The sequence below is a fragment of the Lutra lutra genome, chromosome X (genome assembly GCF_902655055.1).
Source record: "Lutra lutra chromosome X, mLutLut1.2, whole genome shotgun sequence".
Classification (NCBI taxonomy): Eukaryota; Metazoa; Chordata; class Mammalia; order Carnivora; family Mustelidae; genus Lutra; species Lutra lutra.
Window position 1 is genome coordinate 31,443,188 of NC_062296.1, and position 16,468 is coordinate 31,459,655.

The 16,468-nt window shown below is 34.6% G+C and overlaps 1 protein-coding gene and 1 non-coding gene across 6 annotated transcripts in view; both read left to right on the forward strand.

Moving 5' to 3' along the window:
- Positions 1–16,468, forward strand: part of LRCH2 (leucine rich repeats and calponin homology domain containing 2) — a 106,636-nt gene that overhangs the window by 71,811 nt on the left and 18,357 nt on the right. For 3 of the 5 annotated variants that reach the window (XR_007124863.1, XM_047716686.1, XM_047716688.1), the window contains 8 exons: positions 643–691; positions 770–886; positions 8,777–8,821; positions 11,351–11,401; positions 14,617–14,674; positions 15,439–15,551; positions 15,735–15,872; positions 16,028–16,105. Coding sequence is in view for 4 of the 5 variants with exons in the window: in XM_047716686.1 (XP_047572642.1) it covers positions 643–691; positions 770–886; positions 8,777–8,821; positions 11,351–11,401; positions 14,617–14,674; positions 15,439–15,551; positions 15,735–15,872; positions 16,028–16,105 (649 nt within the window). In the remaining variant the exon portion in view is untranslated. The remainder of the gene's footprint in view (positions 1–642; positions 692–769; positions 887–8,776; positions 8,822–11,350; positions 11,402–14,616; positions 14,675–15,438; positions 15,552–15,734; positions 15,873–16,027; positions 16,106–16,468) is intronic. The other 2 variants (XM_047716687.1, XM_047716689.1) reach the window with 1 other exon arrangement.
- On the forward strand, positions 11,739–11,867 carry LOC125092553 (small nucleolar RNA SNORA35). Its single transcript, XR_007125007.1, has one exon. It is a non-coding gene; the product is annotated as a small nucleolar RNA SNORA35 (small nucleolar RNA).

The window sequence follows — 16,468 nt, forward strand, 5'->3', positions numbered from 1 at the left end:
TCTTACTGTACAATAGAGAAGTTCTACAACAGTGTTTAATAATAGCTCTAGTGGGCATTTTGTCTGTGTATTTTTTTCAAAGGAACTTCTTGCCTAATAACAAGATGTGCAGTTTACTTTTCCTGACAAAAATAGATGAGAAGAATTTCAACCATAACCCCTGTGTGTCAGAATGAAGGGTTAGAGGTTCATAATCTGTAATTCAGTAGTCAAAAAGGCATTACTCCCCTAATCTCTTTGGCATTTAAACAAAATAAATTTGTATAAAATTATTAGATTTTTGGTTTTTGTGATTTAATGTAACAAACATTCTGTTTTTTCACTGTATGTCTAGGTATTACATTTCTTTTGGCCTCTAAAAAGTCCTTAGAGTAGTCTTTTGCATGGGATGATATTAAATAAGTGAATTTTGAGTTTTTAAAACGGATAGAAGTGATTGGGAACTTAAATATGTTTTTCTGGACTTTAAGTTTTATGTTATTAGTTCAAACTATAGACATGGGTAAATTCTTTAGATTTCTGGTTAAAAAAAAAAGAGAGAGAGTGAGAGGGAGAGGGAGAGACAACTCTTTATTGTTCATAATAAATTCCTAAGGGTAAGTCTAAATTTTTTACCATATTAAGGCATCTTTAATTTTGTAGTGTCACAGCAGATGAAGTTAATTCACCGTTATCACCCCTCACATGGCAGGTAAGAGGAAAATGAATTCCTGTTGTATCTAGTATTTTGTTCTCATTTATTTAGTTAAAAGAAATTGTCTCATTACAGCCCTTAGAAAATCAGAAGGATCAAGTAGATGAACAGCAGTGGCCAGAATCTCAACCTATAATCTGGCAGAGTGAAGAAAGGAGGCGGAGCAAACAGATTAGAAAAGAATATTTCAAGGTACTTTTTATTAAATTGCAAAATTTACTTTGTAATTATTAGCTTTGGTTTTATAAGTTTTGAATTAGTAAGGTAGCCTATAACTCTAGTTACATGTAGTAAATATGCTATTTTATCTTGGTTTCCCACATGCATAGGTATATATAATATGATCCAGTTAAATATATGAAATTTCAGTAATTCAGAATAATTAAGAATGACTCTGTAGATCAATGTGAATTGTGATTACCAGATACTTGACATGAAAGTTGAATGTTTGCTATACTGCTAGTTGTAGCAATATGTAGTTATGTTTTAAAAGAACTGGCTAGAAAAGTCTTTCAGTAGATTTGTTTCACCATATAGTTCACATGTATTTGCAATTAGCATTTAACTGTTTCTGTCTAAATAATGCTACTTACGTGGCTCTAAAAATGCTTGAAAGTGTTTCTCCCCCATTTTTTCTTCTTGCTACCTTAGTAGATTTCTCAAGATGATCTTTTATCTTAGGTAAATTTAAAAGTTTAGATTATTGAATCATCCCAAATTTCTAGTTAATGGGGTTTTAATGAAATTTTACTGTGTATACCCTTATAAATATTGTAATATTATTCATTTGTGGTTAAAGTCTGCTATGTTTATAGAAACGAGGGGAATTAGCATAATTTTCAGTACTAGTCAGAATCCATTACTGGAATTCCTGACTCAGATGAACAATAAAGGAAAGCTTCCCTATGAATACCAAATTCTGTTGTTTTTGTGCACCTGTTCCCCAAGCCTAATTTTTATTCAATAATAATAATTTTATGTAAATATGTAGTTTTATGCTAAATTATAGGTAGTTTGAGGTTTATATCATTAACGGATAGGATTATATTTCATGTTTTTCTCTGTTTGGTAGAAGCGGTTATATGTACACATTGATCGGTTTACTTATATGGGAATATAACATATTTTGAAGTAGTATCATATGACCAAAACAAGAATGTTATGTGTTGTAACAAGCCTGTGATAAGTTTCATACTTCTATGGTAATTAATTACTGAATCCTTTTATTGAGCTTCATATTACCTGGTCCATATGAGAGATCATGAAGAAATAAGAGATAGGGAAAAAAACAAGGTCATTCTAAGCAGAACCTTGGTCAGTATTGGTCAAAGTCTATTTATCCCAGATCTTTACAGATTTGCAGTTATATTTACATTCTGACACTTATTTCAGAATCTCCTCTTACAGTTTATAGGACCTTGAACAAAGGCACTCAGTAAAATTTGTTAGTAGATAAAACCTGACGAATAAGTGATGATGTGGAGGAAATTTTAATTTTTCTGACTAATGGAATAGATTTTGGTATTTATTTGATCTACTAGTAAAGTAAAAGCACCTAAATTCTGACAGTTTATCAAAACACTTGAATAGCACTTACTAAGTGCCAGGCACTGTTCTAAGTACTTTACAAGTATCAATTAATTTAATATTCATAACAGCCCTATGAAGTAAGTACAATTACCATTCTTATTTTATTTTATTTTATTTTATTATTTTTTTTTTAAGATTTTATTTATTTATTTGACAGAAATCACAAGTAAGCAGAGAGGCAGGCAGAGAGAGAGGAGGAAGCAGGCTCCCTGCTGAGCAGAAAGCCCGATGCGGGGCCTAAACCCAGGACCTGGGATCATGACCTGAGCCGAAGGCAGCGGCTCAACCCACTGAGCCACCCAGGCGCCCCACCATTCTTATTTTATAGATAGGGAAATTAAGGCACAGAGAGGCTAAGTAATATGCTTTGCCTCACTTAGCTAATAAGCAGTTGAGTCAAGATTTGAACCCAGAGCTTATGCTACATTGCCTGTTTATCTACTGTGGATAGCCTAATATAAAATGAAAACTTTCAGATCAATACAGTTTTATTGTTTTTAAAAATACAGTAACCCAAGTGAACTTCTCAATAAAGTCTTAACAGAAGCCTCAGTGAGCCTTTAAAAAAATAGTTGTTTGATTTAATAGCATCATTTGTTAAATATTTTATTTTTAAGACTTAAACATACCTCCTATAATATTTCTATTTTATAAGCGCTAAAAGATCGAATGAGGTAGTGTTTGAAATATCCATTACATTATCTGCATTCAACAAATGTTAATTGCTTCCATGCTTTTAGTAAAGTGGGTGCAAAGTTAAGCTTTAGTCATTGGGAAATATTTTAAGGAGATATGTAGTTCTCCTCAGTAGTCAGAAGATGTCAGTGTTAGGACACTGAAAAAAATGGAATGTCAACAGTTTTTTCCTAAGCTGTAAAAAAAGATATAAAACTGAGATACTACTGTCTAAGTCAAAACCATTATTCAGAATTGCCAGTATTTTCTTGTTTAAGACATCGTTGATACCTATGAAGTGTCTTTATTTTAAAAATAAAATTTCTCTTAATCACCCATCTCCCAAGAATCAAAAGGGTTATTCATAGGATATATTACTGAACTTAGTCTGGATTTATAGTTGATTAAACACGAAAATATACTACTTTAGAGATTTATATCCAAATAATACCAAGCTCACTCAGTGAGAGCCCCTTTAGCTTTGCCCTGTTAAGAAACATACAGAGATTTTGTGCAACTTTATCCCAGCACATGTAAATGACTGAGTCACAAGATTTCTTTGTGTTCCATGGTAAATTATTAATGGCATTGTTGTTATTCAATATATTTATTGAAAGTGTTTGTGTGTATGTTTGTGTGCGTGGGTCTCTTTATATATTATTTCTCACTTGCCAAGACTGATATTGGATAGTAATGTTTTTCAGGTAAAAACTTACTGAAACTAAGTAAAAGAGGTTTCAACATATTGGCCAGATTATGTGAGCAAGAAGATAAATTGGGTCAGATTATATGAGTAAAAAAAATCATTGCAGGAGAGTTACACTAACTCTTCTAGACTCCCAGACCACTCTTGTGTAGGTTACTACTCTACTAAATAAAATAATGTCCTCATTGTCAAAATAAAGTCACTGCATTTTTAAAGTAAACATATTTCAGGAAATACATTACTTTATTAAAAATCTCTTAAAGAAAGGCAAATGTAGTTTACATTTTACAGAGGTGTATTAATACTTTTAATAAGACACACAATAAAATATGAACATCTAGTTTTTTGATAAATTATGTTTAATGTAAATTAGTAGCTTTAATTTCTTCTAAAAATAATAATACATAGATTTCTAAATGCACTTGGTTGATTTCTAAACAAGAAAGTTAAAAAGCATTAATATAACTATACCATATTAGTTTTAAGGATTATTTGATTTATTGAAATGCCGTATGTATTTGTCTACAAATGTATCTTATTGCTGTTATGATAAAATATTATAATGACCCTTAAATAAATATCTGATTTCATAAATACAGTATATCTGCATTTAAAGGCTAATGGCAAGGAAAATATTTTTATGTATTTTCTCTGATCATGACTAATTTTATCCTAGAATAGGGAAGCTAACTGGGTTTGTGAAATAACCTGATTTTTTTTGTTCTGAGTCAATGGAGTTTGCACAAGTTAATGGCTCTTCTGTGAAATTAACATAAGCTTCAGAAGTGAACTGACCTTTTTTGTTTCTCTGGTTTGTAAATAGGTCTTTACTAAGTTATTTGAATTTAGATATAATAAACTTTAGTTATTCAGACTAATACTAATTGAGGACAGCTGAATTGATTCAGTAAAAGTTGGACTTATAGAATATTCTCAAATCTATGCATATATTAGGTTTTGGGTGTTAAGACCTTTAAATCTGTGCAGTAGTGCAAACTAAGGAGTGCCTTCCTAAGTTTTCATATATCATGGATATTTTTAATTAGAAGTGTAGTTGAGTTATAGTACTACAAGTCTCATTATCTATGTTCTTGACCTCATTACACTCTGTTTCTTTCCTTTATCAGTTATTCACTCACTCTTCTATATTCTTTCCATGTCTTTACTTTCCATCGGATACATGAGCTCAGACCTCTGCAGTTATCCCCAAGTCCCCTTGGAGCTGTTGCCTTGTCTCTTTCCTTTTAGGGCCAGACTTACCATTTCTATATCTCCAGGTTCTGATCACTTCTTAACCCACCACAGTTTGGGTTCTGCTTCCATTTCTCCACTGAAATAACCTCTTACCTAGAGCTTAACATGTACCTAAGAATTTTTTTTTAAAGATTTTTACTTATTTATTAGACAGAGAGTGAGCACAAGCAAGGGGAGCAGCAGGGAGAGGGAGAGGGAGAAGCAGACTCTCTGCTTTGAGCAGGGAGCCTGATTTGGGACTTGATCCCAGTACCCTGAGATCGTGACCTGAGCTGAAGGCAGAGGCTTAACCAACTGAGCCACTCAGGCACCCCTGTACCTAAGAATATGACAGTGATTACTACCACATCTCTCTTCTTGAAACTTCTTTCTTGTTTTCTATCTCATTTTTCTTCCTTGGTTTTTTTGTTTTCTTTTGGATGTTCTTGTTTAACTTATTTTCTGACTTTGCTTCTGCTTGCTTTTAGGGGCTCATCTTCTTTTCATTACCCTAAAAATGCTCTCTGAAGCTTTTATGACTCCAGATGTCTCATATTCTGGGGGGGGTCTAAATTTACATCCCACAGCTTTTTTCCTGGTCTCCAGATCTGTGTTTTAATTGTCTGGATGCTTTACATGTATTTCAAATTTGATACGTCTCTCCCTCCTGCCCCTCTCCTGCATAGAAGTTGCTCTTCCTCTCTTTTCTTTATTCGAGTTAATAGTAGCAATGTCTATCCAGTTGTCTGTGCTCTATGCCTCTGTCCTCCTGGATCTTTCCATCTCTTATTCCTCTCACCTAATGGATTACCAGGATGTTAATTATATGTCCTTTCTCCAATTCATCATTTCTTCTCCATCTCTACTGCCCTTGCTTCTTTTTTTTTTTAAAGATTTTATTTATTTATTTTGACAGACAGAGATCACAAGTAGGCAGAGAGAGAGGAAGGGAAGCAGGCTCCCTGCTGAGCAGAGAGCCTGATTGGGGGCTCGATCCCAGGACCCTGGGATCATGACCTGAGCCGAAGGCAGAGGCTTTAACCCACTGAGCCACCCAGGTGCCCCCTACTGCCCTTGCTTTTGTTGGAACCCTCATTCTTTCTTGTCTAGGCAAATGTAGTAACTCCTTAAATGGCCTCCCTATCTGTAGTTTCACAGTCCTTAGAGAAATCCCCTGACTTAAATTTTTTTCTTGGATCTCTATTATCAGTAACACAAAGTTTGGGCTTTTAAGAAACTTCAGACACTGTGTTCATCTACTCCTCTAAATTTTATTACCTGCTACAATTCACTCTCCTTGCTAGCCATACTGCTATTATTTTTAAAAGAGTTATTTCTTTATTTAATTTTAGTGTGAGAGAGAGCATGGGTGGGGAAGGGCAGAGGGAGAGGGAGAGAGAAGTCTTAAGTAGACTCCCCGCTGAGTGTGGAGCCTGCCCAGCAGGGGCCTCTGTCTCACAACCTTGAGATCATGACCTGAGCCAAAACTGAGTTTGACGCTTAACTGACTGTGCCACCCAGGCGCCCCACCATACCACTACTCTTTGTTTTCTACATAGGCTAAGCTTTTTTATTCCTTTGTGCTTTCCTTCTGAGGATGCCCACTAGCTCTTTTTATTCCTGGCAAACTTCTACTAATCTTTCAGGATTTAGAGATGGTAGTATAGCATAGTGGTTTAGAGCCTTGACTTCTAGGATCAAGATGCTTTGGTTCCAGTTTTTAACTTGGATATTCACTAACTGTGTGACTTTGACAAAACACCTGACTTTGCTGAGCTTAATTTTTTTCTATCCTCGAATGACTCTGATAGTATCTTCTTTTACAGGATTCTATAACTACTGAATTACTTGATAATGTGAAGTAGTTATGAGAATAGCACTTGCCACAAAGTATACATTTAATAAATATTAGCTTATTATTCACTCCAATGTCATTCTTTTTTGTTTTTTTGTTTTGTTTTGTTTTTGTACCAGTCTTCTTGTATCAGGTATTAATTCTCAGTTAAAATAGGAAAGGATTCAACAAATATCAGTCATGCCTGACAGAGAAGGTCATGGTCAGGAATACAGACTGCGCCCTCCACACTGGGCCCTCTTCAGTGGTACATATGTAGCTGTTGATGTTTGAGTTCCTTGAATGAAAGGCAGTAGTTGAAAAGCATGTAAGATGCCAACAACATAGAAACCCCTATGATGGTCCCTTTCTTCACATTGTCGTACTTGTAATACTGGTAGTAACCTCTTCGAAAAACCCCAACAGTGCCTTTAGGAGTGAGATCCTGCAACAGTATTCAACTTAGCAGCTCCTCTGTTTAGACGTCCATGAATTTCTTCTCCTTTACTGTTATGACTGATGTCATCTTCAGGTCCTAGCGTCTGCTGTGCAAATGTCACTTTTTTTTTTTTAAAGATTTTATTTATTTGACAGAGATCACAAGTAGGCAGAGAGGCAGGCAGAGAGAGAGAGAGGGAGGGGAAGCGGGTTCCCTGCTGAGCAGAGAGCCCGACGTGGGGCTCGATCCCAGGACCCTGGGACCATGACCTGAGCCGAAGGCAGAGGCTTTAACCCATTGAGCCACCCAGGCACCCCGTCTCTCTTTTGTTGAAATAGAATAGAACCAAGAACACAAATTGTCTGCAAGCATCATGCCTAGGGATGGCAAGTAGGTTTTTTCACACATGCCACAACTCCATTCAGTGGCTATCTGGAACATTGGGTGTAACATATTGAGATTATGTATGGAATCAGCTGGAGAGAGCACCCTAGTAGATTAGTGATAGCTGTCATAAATCACTGGAGAGACAGTGAAGGAATTTAGGTTTGATATTTGTAATCCCTAATACTGCTTGCCTCCCAATCTGTGGTTGAGCTCTCAGGTAGATTATCTAGTTTTCCAAGAGTTATGGAATATAAAGCTGCATAAGTAAAGAGGGCCATTAAGTAGAACTTTGAATGCCAGGTAAAGAAATTTGAACATAATTGGAAAGTAGGTTTTTCAGTAGGGGAGTCATGAGTTGCAAATAGTGTTTTGAGTGTTTTAATCTGGCACTGATTTGCAGGTTTATTTGTGGTGAGGAGGATTTAGAAATAATAACCGTAGAGGACTTTGAAACAAGAACTACAGTGGTTGTCACACTTATTTATTTAATTCTTGATTCTAAAAACAAGCACTTTTTCACACACTAGCATTTTTTATTTTAAGCATATGACCTTGTGCCTCAGTATAAAATGCAGTTAATAGTATTCACTTGAGCATTGTTAGGACGATTAAATGGTTGATACGTGTAACACACTTTTGACAGGGCCTGGTGTATAGTAAACGCTTCTATAAGTATTAGCTATTATCACTATTACTGTTATTGTATGATCAGTATATATACCTAACATAATGGTTGTTTTTTTTTTTTTTTTTACCTGAAATCAGTAGGTTTCTTAACAATAGATGGCATTTTTGAATGGTGAGATTACCCGCTAGGTATGAGGTAATGGGGGCCTAGGATAAGTTGGTAGTTGTACGAATTTGGAAGTAAGCCTGAGAGACATTACAGAAAAAATTGACAATGATGTTTTGGATATAGTGAATTAAGAAAAACAGAGAGTTTAAGACAACTTTCAGATAGAAAACGTGAATGAATGGGAAGTGGATTGGCTCAGGAAGGAAATGTTAATAGATATATAGAACGATGCCATGAAAGCACTGTTTGTGTTAGCTATTAGTAACTGGTAGGACTGTTTAAATTGGTTATATAATTAAAGTCAGTATCAGATAATTTAATAAAAGTACCAAAATATGAGTAAACCTTACATATAATTTACTACTTATATAGAACTCATGTGTTCAAAGAAAAATAAAGTGTATGTTTTAAATATTTTTCAGTATAAATCATCAAGGAAGAGTTCAAGTGGCACTGAAAAGGATGAGGTGAGAAAAGGGGGGTAATAGTAGCAATTATTGTAAAATGTTTACTTTTTATATGTAGTTGGCTCATTCAGAGTAAAATGTAATACCTCTGTCAGTTTCTTGGTTAGTGATTTAATGCATGGGTTTTTTTTTCCAATAATAAAAACTGAGCATCATCATGCAATTGTTAATTTAATCATGTAATTTCCATATATCCTTTATTTTGAACAGAATTTCTAATAGTTCAGTTTTAGAATTTTATTAATAACATTTGTCGTTTACATTTTCTCATCTGTTGTTTTCCTAAATCAACATTGTGATCATTTGAGATTCTTTTGGAATTTATTAATCTTTTTTTTTTTTATAAATTTTGTGTACTATTTTAACATTTAAAATTAAGTTGCTACAGCTTGTGCATTACTATAAATTTTTCTATCTCACCATTTTAAATTATAGAGCAGCCTAGCATTTTTGAAATGATATAGTGTCATCACCATAAATACTTAAGCTTTGTGTATTTTTCATTAGAGGGATTAGTAGGTAATTTGATGTGGAGTACTTGGCAGGGCTTCTGAAAACTTTAAGAAATGGAATCACAGAAAATGTTTGCTGAACCCTGAGCTAGAGGTACAACTTGGCATTGTTCCTGTCCCTTTGTATTTAAAAAATTTTTTTTAAATTAATATATACTGTATTATTTGTTTCAGTCATTCATCAGTCTTACACAATTCACAGCACTCACTTAGTACATACCCTTCCCCATGTCCATCACCCAGCCACCCATACCTCACTCCCCTCTCCTCTCCAGCAACCTTCAGTTTGTTTCCTGAGATTAAGAGTCTTTTATGGTTTGTTTCCCTCTCTGGCTTCATCTTTTTTCATTTTTCCCTCCCTTCCCCTATGATCCTCTGTCTTATTTCTCAAATTCCTCATATCCGTGAGATCATATAATAATTGTCTTTCTCTGATTGACTTATTTCACTTAACATAATACCCTCTAGTTCCTTCCACATTGTTGCAAATGGCAATAATTCATTTTTTGATGGCTGCATAATATTCCAGTATAGATATATACCACATCTTCTTTATCCAGTAATCAGTTGATGGACATCATGTCCCTTTGTATTTTATATCCACTTTGGTCCTGCCTGCCTTAATATCTAATCAGTTACCAAATACCTACTTTTTCTTTGTGATACTGAAATATTTTGAATACATTCCCCACCTGCTTTTCTGCTTTTTCTGCCCTGGCACAGGTGCTTAGCATTTTTTTGCCTGTACCACATGCAATATCATCCTTGCTCTTTTCCCTTTCTACAGCCCATTTTCCTCCTTGCAGCCAAAATGATTGCTTCAAAGAACACAAAAATGAGCTCAGGCCATACCTTTGATTAGAAAGCTTCACTGTGTCCCTGTCACTTAGAAGGTAAATTCTTGGTTCTTCCTGAGCAGGCCCCTGCTTAGCACATCAGCCTCAGCTCATAATCTGTCCTGCTTTCTTTTTCTTTCACTGTACTCTCCCAATATGGACTGCTCAAAAATTTTCTTTTGTTTTTGCTTCTGTGCCTTTGTCCTTTTAGACATCTTGGAATGTTGTTCATTCTTTCTCTTTCTGGTAAACACCTACTCAATTTTTCACTTTCTCAGGAGATTTGCCTTTCTCTACCACACCTTCCAATTCCCCAAATGCCCCTTACCCGTGCCTCATAATATGCATGCATAGCTTTGTCATTGTACTGAGAAGGTTGTATTACCTGTACAAATGAATATCATTTCCCCCTAGACTAAGAGATCCTTGAGTGGATGATACTTTACTAAATGTTAATATCCCCACTGTCTAGTACCATGTCTGACATATAATAGGCAGTCTATAATCTGTTGTTGAATGATGAATAAACGTCTTATGTGGTATGCATATTCAAGGTTAAATGTGAAGATTTTTGTATTTGGTTGGTAGTAGTCATTTAAAATCATGGATCATTTAATATTATTTTATGCAGTTAAGTTCTTTGTATTTACTTCTAAGCCAATATTAGATACACATAATTTTCCATGTAAAATGTTCATACTTGGGGTGATAGAATTTTTGTATGCCTCCATATACCTCTTTCAGATTGTAGCTTCTTGTTGGCATGTCCCATCAATAATTAATCCTAACTATGGATCTCTTCTAAAAAATACAGAAAGATTTTTTTTTTCATTTTTGTTATTTAAGGGAAATAGATTTTTTAGGAATATTTGATGTGAATTGATAGTGCTTCTCATACCTTAAAGTGCTTATGAATCAATCACCTGGGGATCTTATTGAAATACAGAGTCTGGTTCAGCAGGTCTAGGGCTGGCCTGAGATTCTGCATTTTTCACAAGCTCCAAGAGGGTGCAGATGCTGTTGGTTCACAGACCACATATTGAGTGGCAAGGTGGTTGATAGTATTTTCCAGATTCTTCCTTTAGCAGTTGATCAAAACAGTTTTCAATTTTTCTTTTATATGTCTAAATCATCATTTGTATTTTAATTTCATCTTTCATATTTTTATTTTTATATTTTAGCAAGACAGTGATAATGCTAATATGTCACCACAATCTCCAGTATCATCTGAGGTACAAGTTCTGTTTTTATATGTGTTTACTTAGGTTTCTTCCTTGTTTCTTCTCTTTAATCTCATCATTCTTTTTCTTTTAAACAATATAATTTATTCACCCATATTAAGAAATCTACAGTAGTTTAATTTGTGCAAACCTAGCCTTTAAAAAATTCTAAGAACACCATCTTTTGTACAAATATTTATAGTAATAGTATTACCTGAATTACTTTTATTGGAAAATGCCTATAGAGCATAGACTTCACTTTATAAAATTCTTATGTTTTATAATTCATCTATATTTTCAAATAAATGTTAAGAACAACTTCGCAATTTTATATTTGAAAGAAGTACTTCAGCATTGTGCAATGGCCTTTGGTTTTTCTCATAACCAATTAGGTCTGAAAGCAATGCAAGAGAAAGTTCCTTTTTCCACGAGAAACTTCCCTGTGGTGGGTTGTTCCTATCGACAGGAGGGTACACCTTTCTTGTCATATTAGACCTAAGGGGGAGCATGGGGAGAAGGGTGGATGAAAGTCAAGATTTGTGAGATCTCACCCATACTCTGGTGGCTTGAATGACCAATTCTTCTAATTTAGTTAGGCCCATTACTTTACAACAGGAGATAAATTTAAAATATTCGAAACAGTATCTTTTCTACTTCAGATTATTTAGTATTCTAAAAGTGTGTTGGCATTAGTAAAGAAATGATTATGTATTCACTTGATGAATTCAGAACTTCGTCTAAATGTTTGGAACATCCATATTCATCATGTAACTTTGGTTAATGACGTAGATAGTATTTTATTTTATGTAAGTGGTATTAATTTTTTTTTAAAGCCAGGATCATTTAGCTTTTGTTTTGGGTGAGTTGCATTATAAAACTTTTTTTTTTTTAAGATATTGTTTATTTATTTGTCAGACAGAGATCACAAGTAGGCAGAGGCTGGCAGAGAGAGAAGGAAGCAGGCTCCCCGCAGAGCAGAGAGCCTGATGCGGGGCTCGATCCCAAGACCCTGGGATCATGACCTGAGCTGAAGGCAGAGGCTTTAACCCACTGAGCCACCCAGGCGCCCCACACTATAAAACTTTTAAATGTTTTTGGTATTAGCTTTATAAACATGTCTAATTTATGTATATGGCAAGTAAAATGGTTTGGATTCTTTTAAAAAGTATTTTAAATTAGGATATCCTAAATTTAGTCTTTGTCTTTTTAATCTCTAGTTCCTCTTGTTAATCTTGTTAATGATCTTGTTAATCTTTTCTTTTACTTTCAGTTATAATAAATGTAAGCGTATCAGTTACTAGTTCCCTAGTTTCCTTATGATTTTATCATCTCTGCTCATGGGGAGAGTATTAGTGCCATTTTTCTCAAATAAATTATATTGCTTTTATAATACATTTTGCTTGCATTTGGATAAGTCATATTTTGGGGAATTCGTAACACTTTAACCAAAATAATGAAGATGAACTATGAGCTTGTGGATGAGTACGGTGATGAAAATGTGCTTTGGTGGCTCAACTAACATTCAACTTGAACTGCGTATGATATGTTAATCAACAGAAGATTTAGAGAATTAACAAAATTTTGATTACTTCCATTTCATCTGTGAAAGACAATGGTAAAAACAATTAGTATAGTACTATACTATTTTTATTATTATTTTATTTCTTATTTTCTTTTTAAATTTCAAGTAGGCTCCATGTACAACATAGGGCTTAAACTTACATGCTCCACTGACTGAGCCACCCAGGCACCCCTATACTGTTTAGTCTTTTTTTTAAGTAGGCTCCATGCCCAGCGTAGAACACACTGCAGGGTCTGAACTCATAACCCTGACATCAAGACCTGAGCTTCAATCAAGAGTCAGACACTTAACTGACTGAGCCACCCAGGCATTCCTAGTACCATACTATTAACAAAGTGCTTGCCTATACACTTGAACCTGAAGTAGTCCCATGAGCTGGTTGGTATTATCCTCATGATTTTATAGCTGAAGAGATTGGTAACCTTTCCCAAAGACCCCAATCGATAAATGATAGACAAGTGACTGAAATCCATACTCTAGCTGCTTCATAGTTAATTGCAAGCATTAAATAAGATACGGCTGAAAATGTTTTCTTATCACTGTACAATTTCCAAAGTGCTTTCTTTTAGTTATCTGAGTTAATCTTCACAACAAACACTCCATCTAAAATATGGAGAAAGTCACAGAGAAATTAATTTTTTTTAAAGATTTTATTTATTTATTTGAGATAGAGCACAAGCAGGGGTCAGAGGGAGAGGGAGAAGCAGAATCCCCACTGAGCAGGGAGCTTGATATAGGGCTTGATCCCAGGACCTGAAGATCATGATCTGAGCCCAAGGCAGATGCCAGAATGACAGAACCAGCCAGGTACCCTGAGAAATTGAATGTTTTGCTCAAAAGTTAGCCTAAGCTTTCTAACTCCAAGCTCAGATTTTTAAAAATATACTATTTCTTTCCATAGCACACCACACCACTGTGTGAAAGTATTTCGAAACAATTTATTCAAATAGAAGAGATGATAATTTATCATGTTCGTGTCACCTATCACCCCCTATTAGTATGAATGTGCAGGTTTGCGTCATACTATCTACTAAACGTCAAGTCCATAGTAGATAACTGAGTGAATGTTGCTAAATTCACTTATTTTTTCACTGAAGCTTATTTCATTTTGTGGAGGCTTTGATCTCAATGTTCATTCAAAAAATAATACCTTTTTATTTAGTTAGTTAGTTAAGATTTTATTTATTGAGAGAAAGAACAAAGGAGAGTGAGAGAGAGCACAAGCAGGGGGAGGGGCAGAGGAAGAAGCAGGGTCCCTGCTGAGCAGGGAGCCGCATGTGGGGCTCCATCTCAGGATCCTGGGATCATGACCTGATCTGAAGGCAGATGCTTAACTGATTGAGCCACCCAGATACCCCCAGTGCCTATTTTGTATAATTCAGTAATTTTCATTTTTCCTTATACTATGAGAGAGAAGTATTTAAGAGCTTATGTTGTCAGATTAATTAGCAAATATTTGTAGACCTTTTAAAAGAGAAATGTATAAGTTTGAATTGAAATGCAGTTTGCCTTTCTGTACGCCACTAATCATAGAAACAAATACTTCAAAGATTGGAATGGATATGAGTAACTACCTTGGTTATTTTGAAAGAAAATTGGTTTTCTTTTCTTTCTTTCTTTCTTTTTTTTTTTTTTTTTTTTTTAGGAATATGATAGAACCGATGGTTTTTCACATGGTCCTTTTGGCTTGAAGCCTAGATCAGGTAAGTATATATTCTGCAAATAAAATTTTTTGGTTATATATGAAACTAGAGTTTTCCAGCTTAAGTGGGATTGATTCCATAGTTTTAAGTACACATAGATTCTTTCCCCTCTCCTAAAAGTAATTTTCTCTTAACCTTATTTGTCTTTCCAATTCCCATTCCCCATTTCTTTCTTCCTCTTTACCTTCAAGCTCCTGAAACCTCAGCTTTTTGCCTTAGATATACTGCAGTCTTATTTCTACTCTACTGTGACTGCTATTAGAATGACCACTCTGCCAGCAGACCAAACACTGTTTGAAATTATAGCACTCCATTATATTGTGGTTTTAAAAAGGGATCTTTTCGCATTTGGCAAGCCCAAAAGAAAATGGATCCATGTTACTTGGCAAGGTATTGAATTATAGTTTTTATTCCTGAATAACTGTATTGACCTTCAAGAATAATTTCCTTTTTCTTTAAAGATAATAAAAGCTGATTTATGTTCAATAATAATTTTAACCTGGAGCATAAGTTTCTAATAACATATGTTTAAATACGAACATGTATAGGTGGTAGAAATCATTACACTTGTCTTCCCTGTTGCTTTCAATTGTGCAGATAAGTAGATTTCAATTATATTCTATAAAAATATTTAGAATGTATTAATAAGTAATACTGTTTTATGTAGTTTTGTACTGATTCTTTTTTATCATGCCTCTTTTCCCACCGCTGGTTGAGTCTTCCTATTAGCCTTGTGATAAGCTAGGAAATTTCTGTTTTTATAGCTTTTAGCCGCTCATCTCGCCAGGAGTATGGGGCAGCAGATCCAGGATTTACAATGAGAAGAAAGATGGAACATCTGCGGGAAGAACGAGAGCAAATACGACAACTTCGCAATGTAAGTGAGCTTGACCTTATAGATCTGCTTTGTAGAAATGGGTTTAACTTGGGAAATTAGCAAGATACCTGAATTTTATTGCAAGGTTTTTAAAAAAATTTGGATTATATAACGATTAGTAATATAATATGTAGCATATGTATTTACATAGAGTATCTGTGATTTATACCCATTTCTTTACAGAATCTCGAGTCCAGGTTAAAAGTAATTTTGCCTGATGACATTGGAGCTGCACTGATGGATGGGGTTGTTCTTTGCCATTTAGCCAATCACATAAGGCCACGCTCTGTAGCTAGTATTCACGTGCCATCACCAGCAGTGGTAAGTTTTATCTACAGTTTGTTAGCTCTCTAAAGGAAGTTAGAGCTTCTTGAGACTATCTTTAAATAATATACCTCAATAAATTTAATTTTTTTAATTGATAAATTTCTGTATAAGTATGCTTGTAATATTTCTTCTTCCTCTTAACGTTGCAGCCTAAACTGAGCATGGCAAAATGTCGAAGAAATGTAGAAAATTTTCTTGATGCTTGTAAAAAGTTGGGTGTATCACAGGTAACTATTATTTTTCTAACAAAATTGTCACTTAAATGTTGCTTTGTTGTGTGCATACTGGACTTTTTCTTCACAATCAGATGAATCATGCTTTCTGAACATGAAAATGTTCCCTTGGTACATTTTACTGAGCTCCAGCTTTGACCATAGCAGCTATCAAATGAATTGTTTAAGCTGCTTTTAAAGGCATTTATAAAACAGCTACATGTATGGAAAAGTTCTGTAATCGTACATATCATTGAGTAACCGTGACATAGTGGCTGTATTAAAACTTGATTTCATGATGTAATTGCTACTTTGATTTTTCCTGCTGAGAGACATTTGGACTCCTTTGTAAATCCATTGGTAGACTTTGATGGGAAG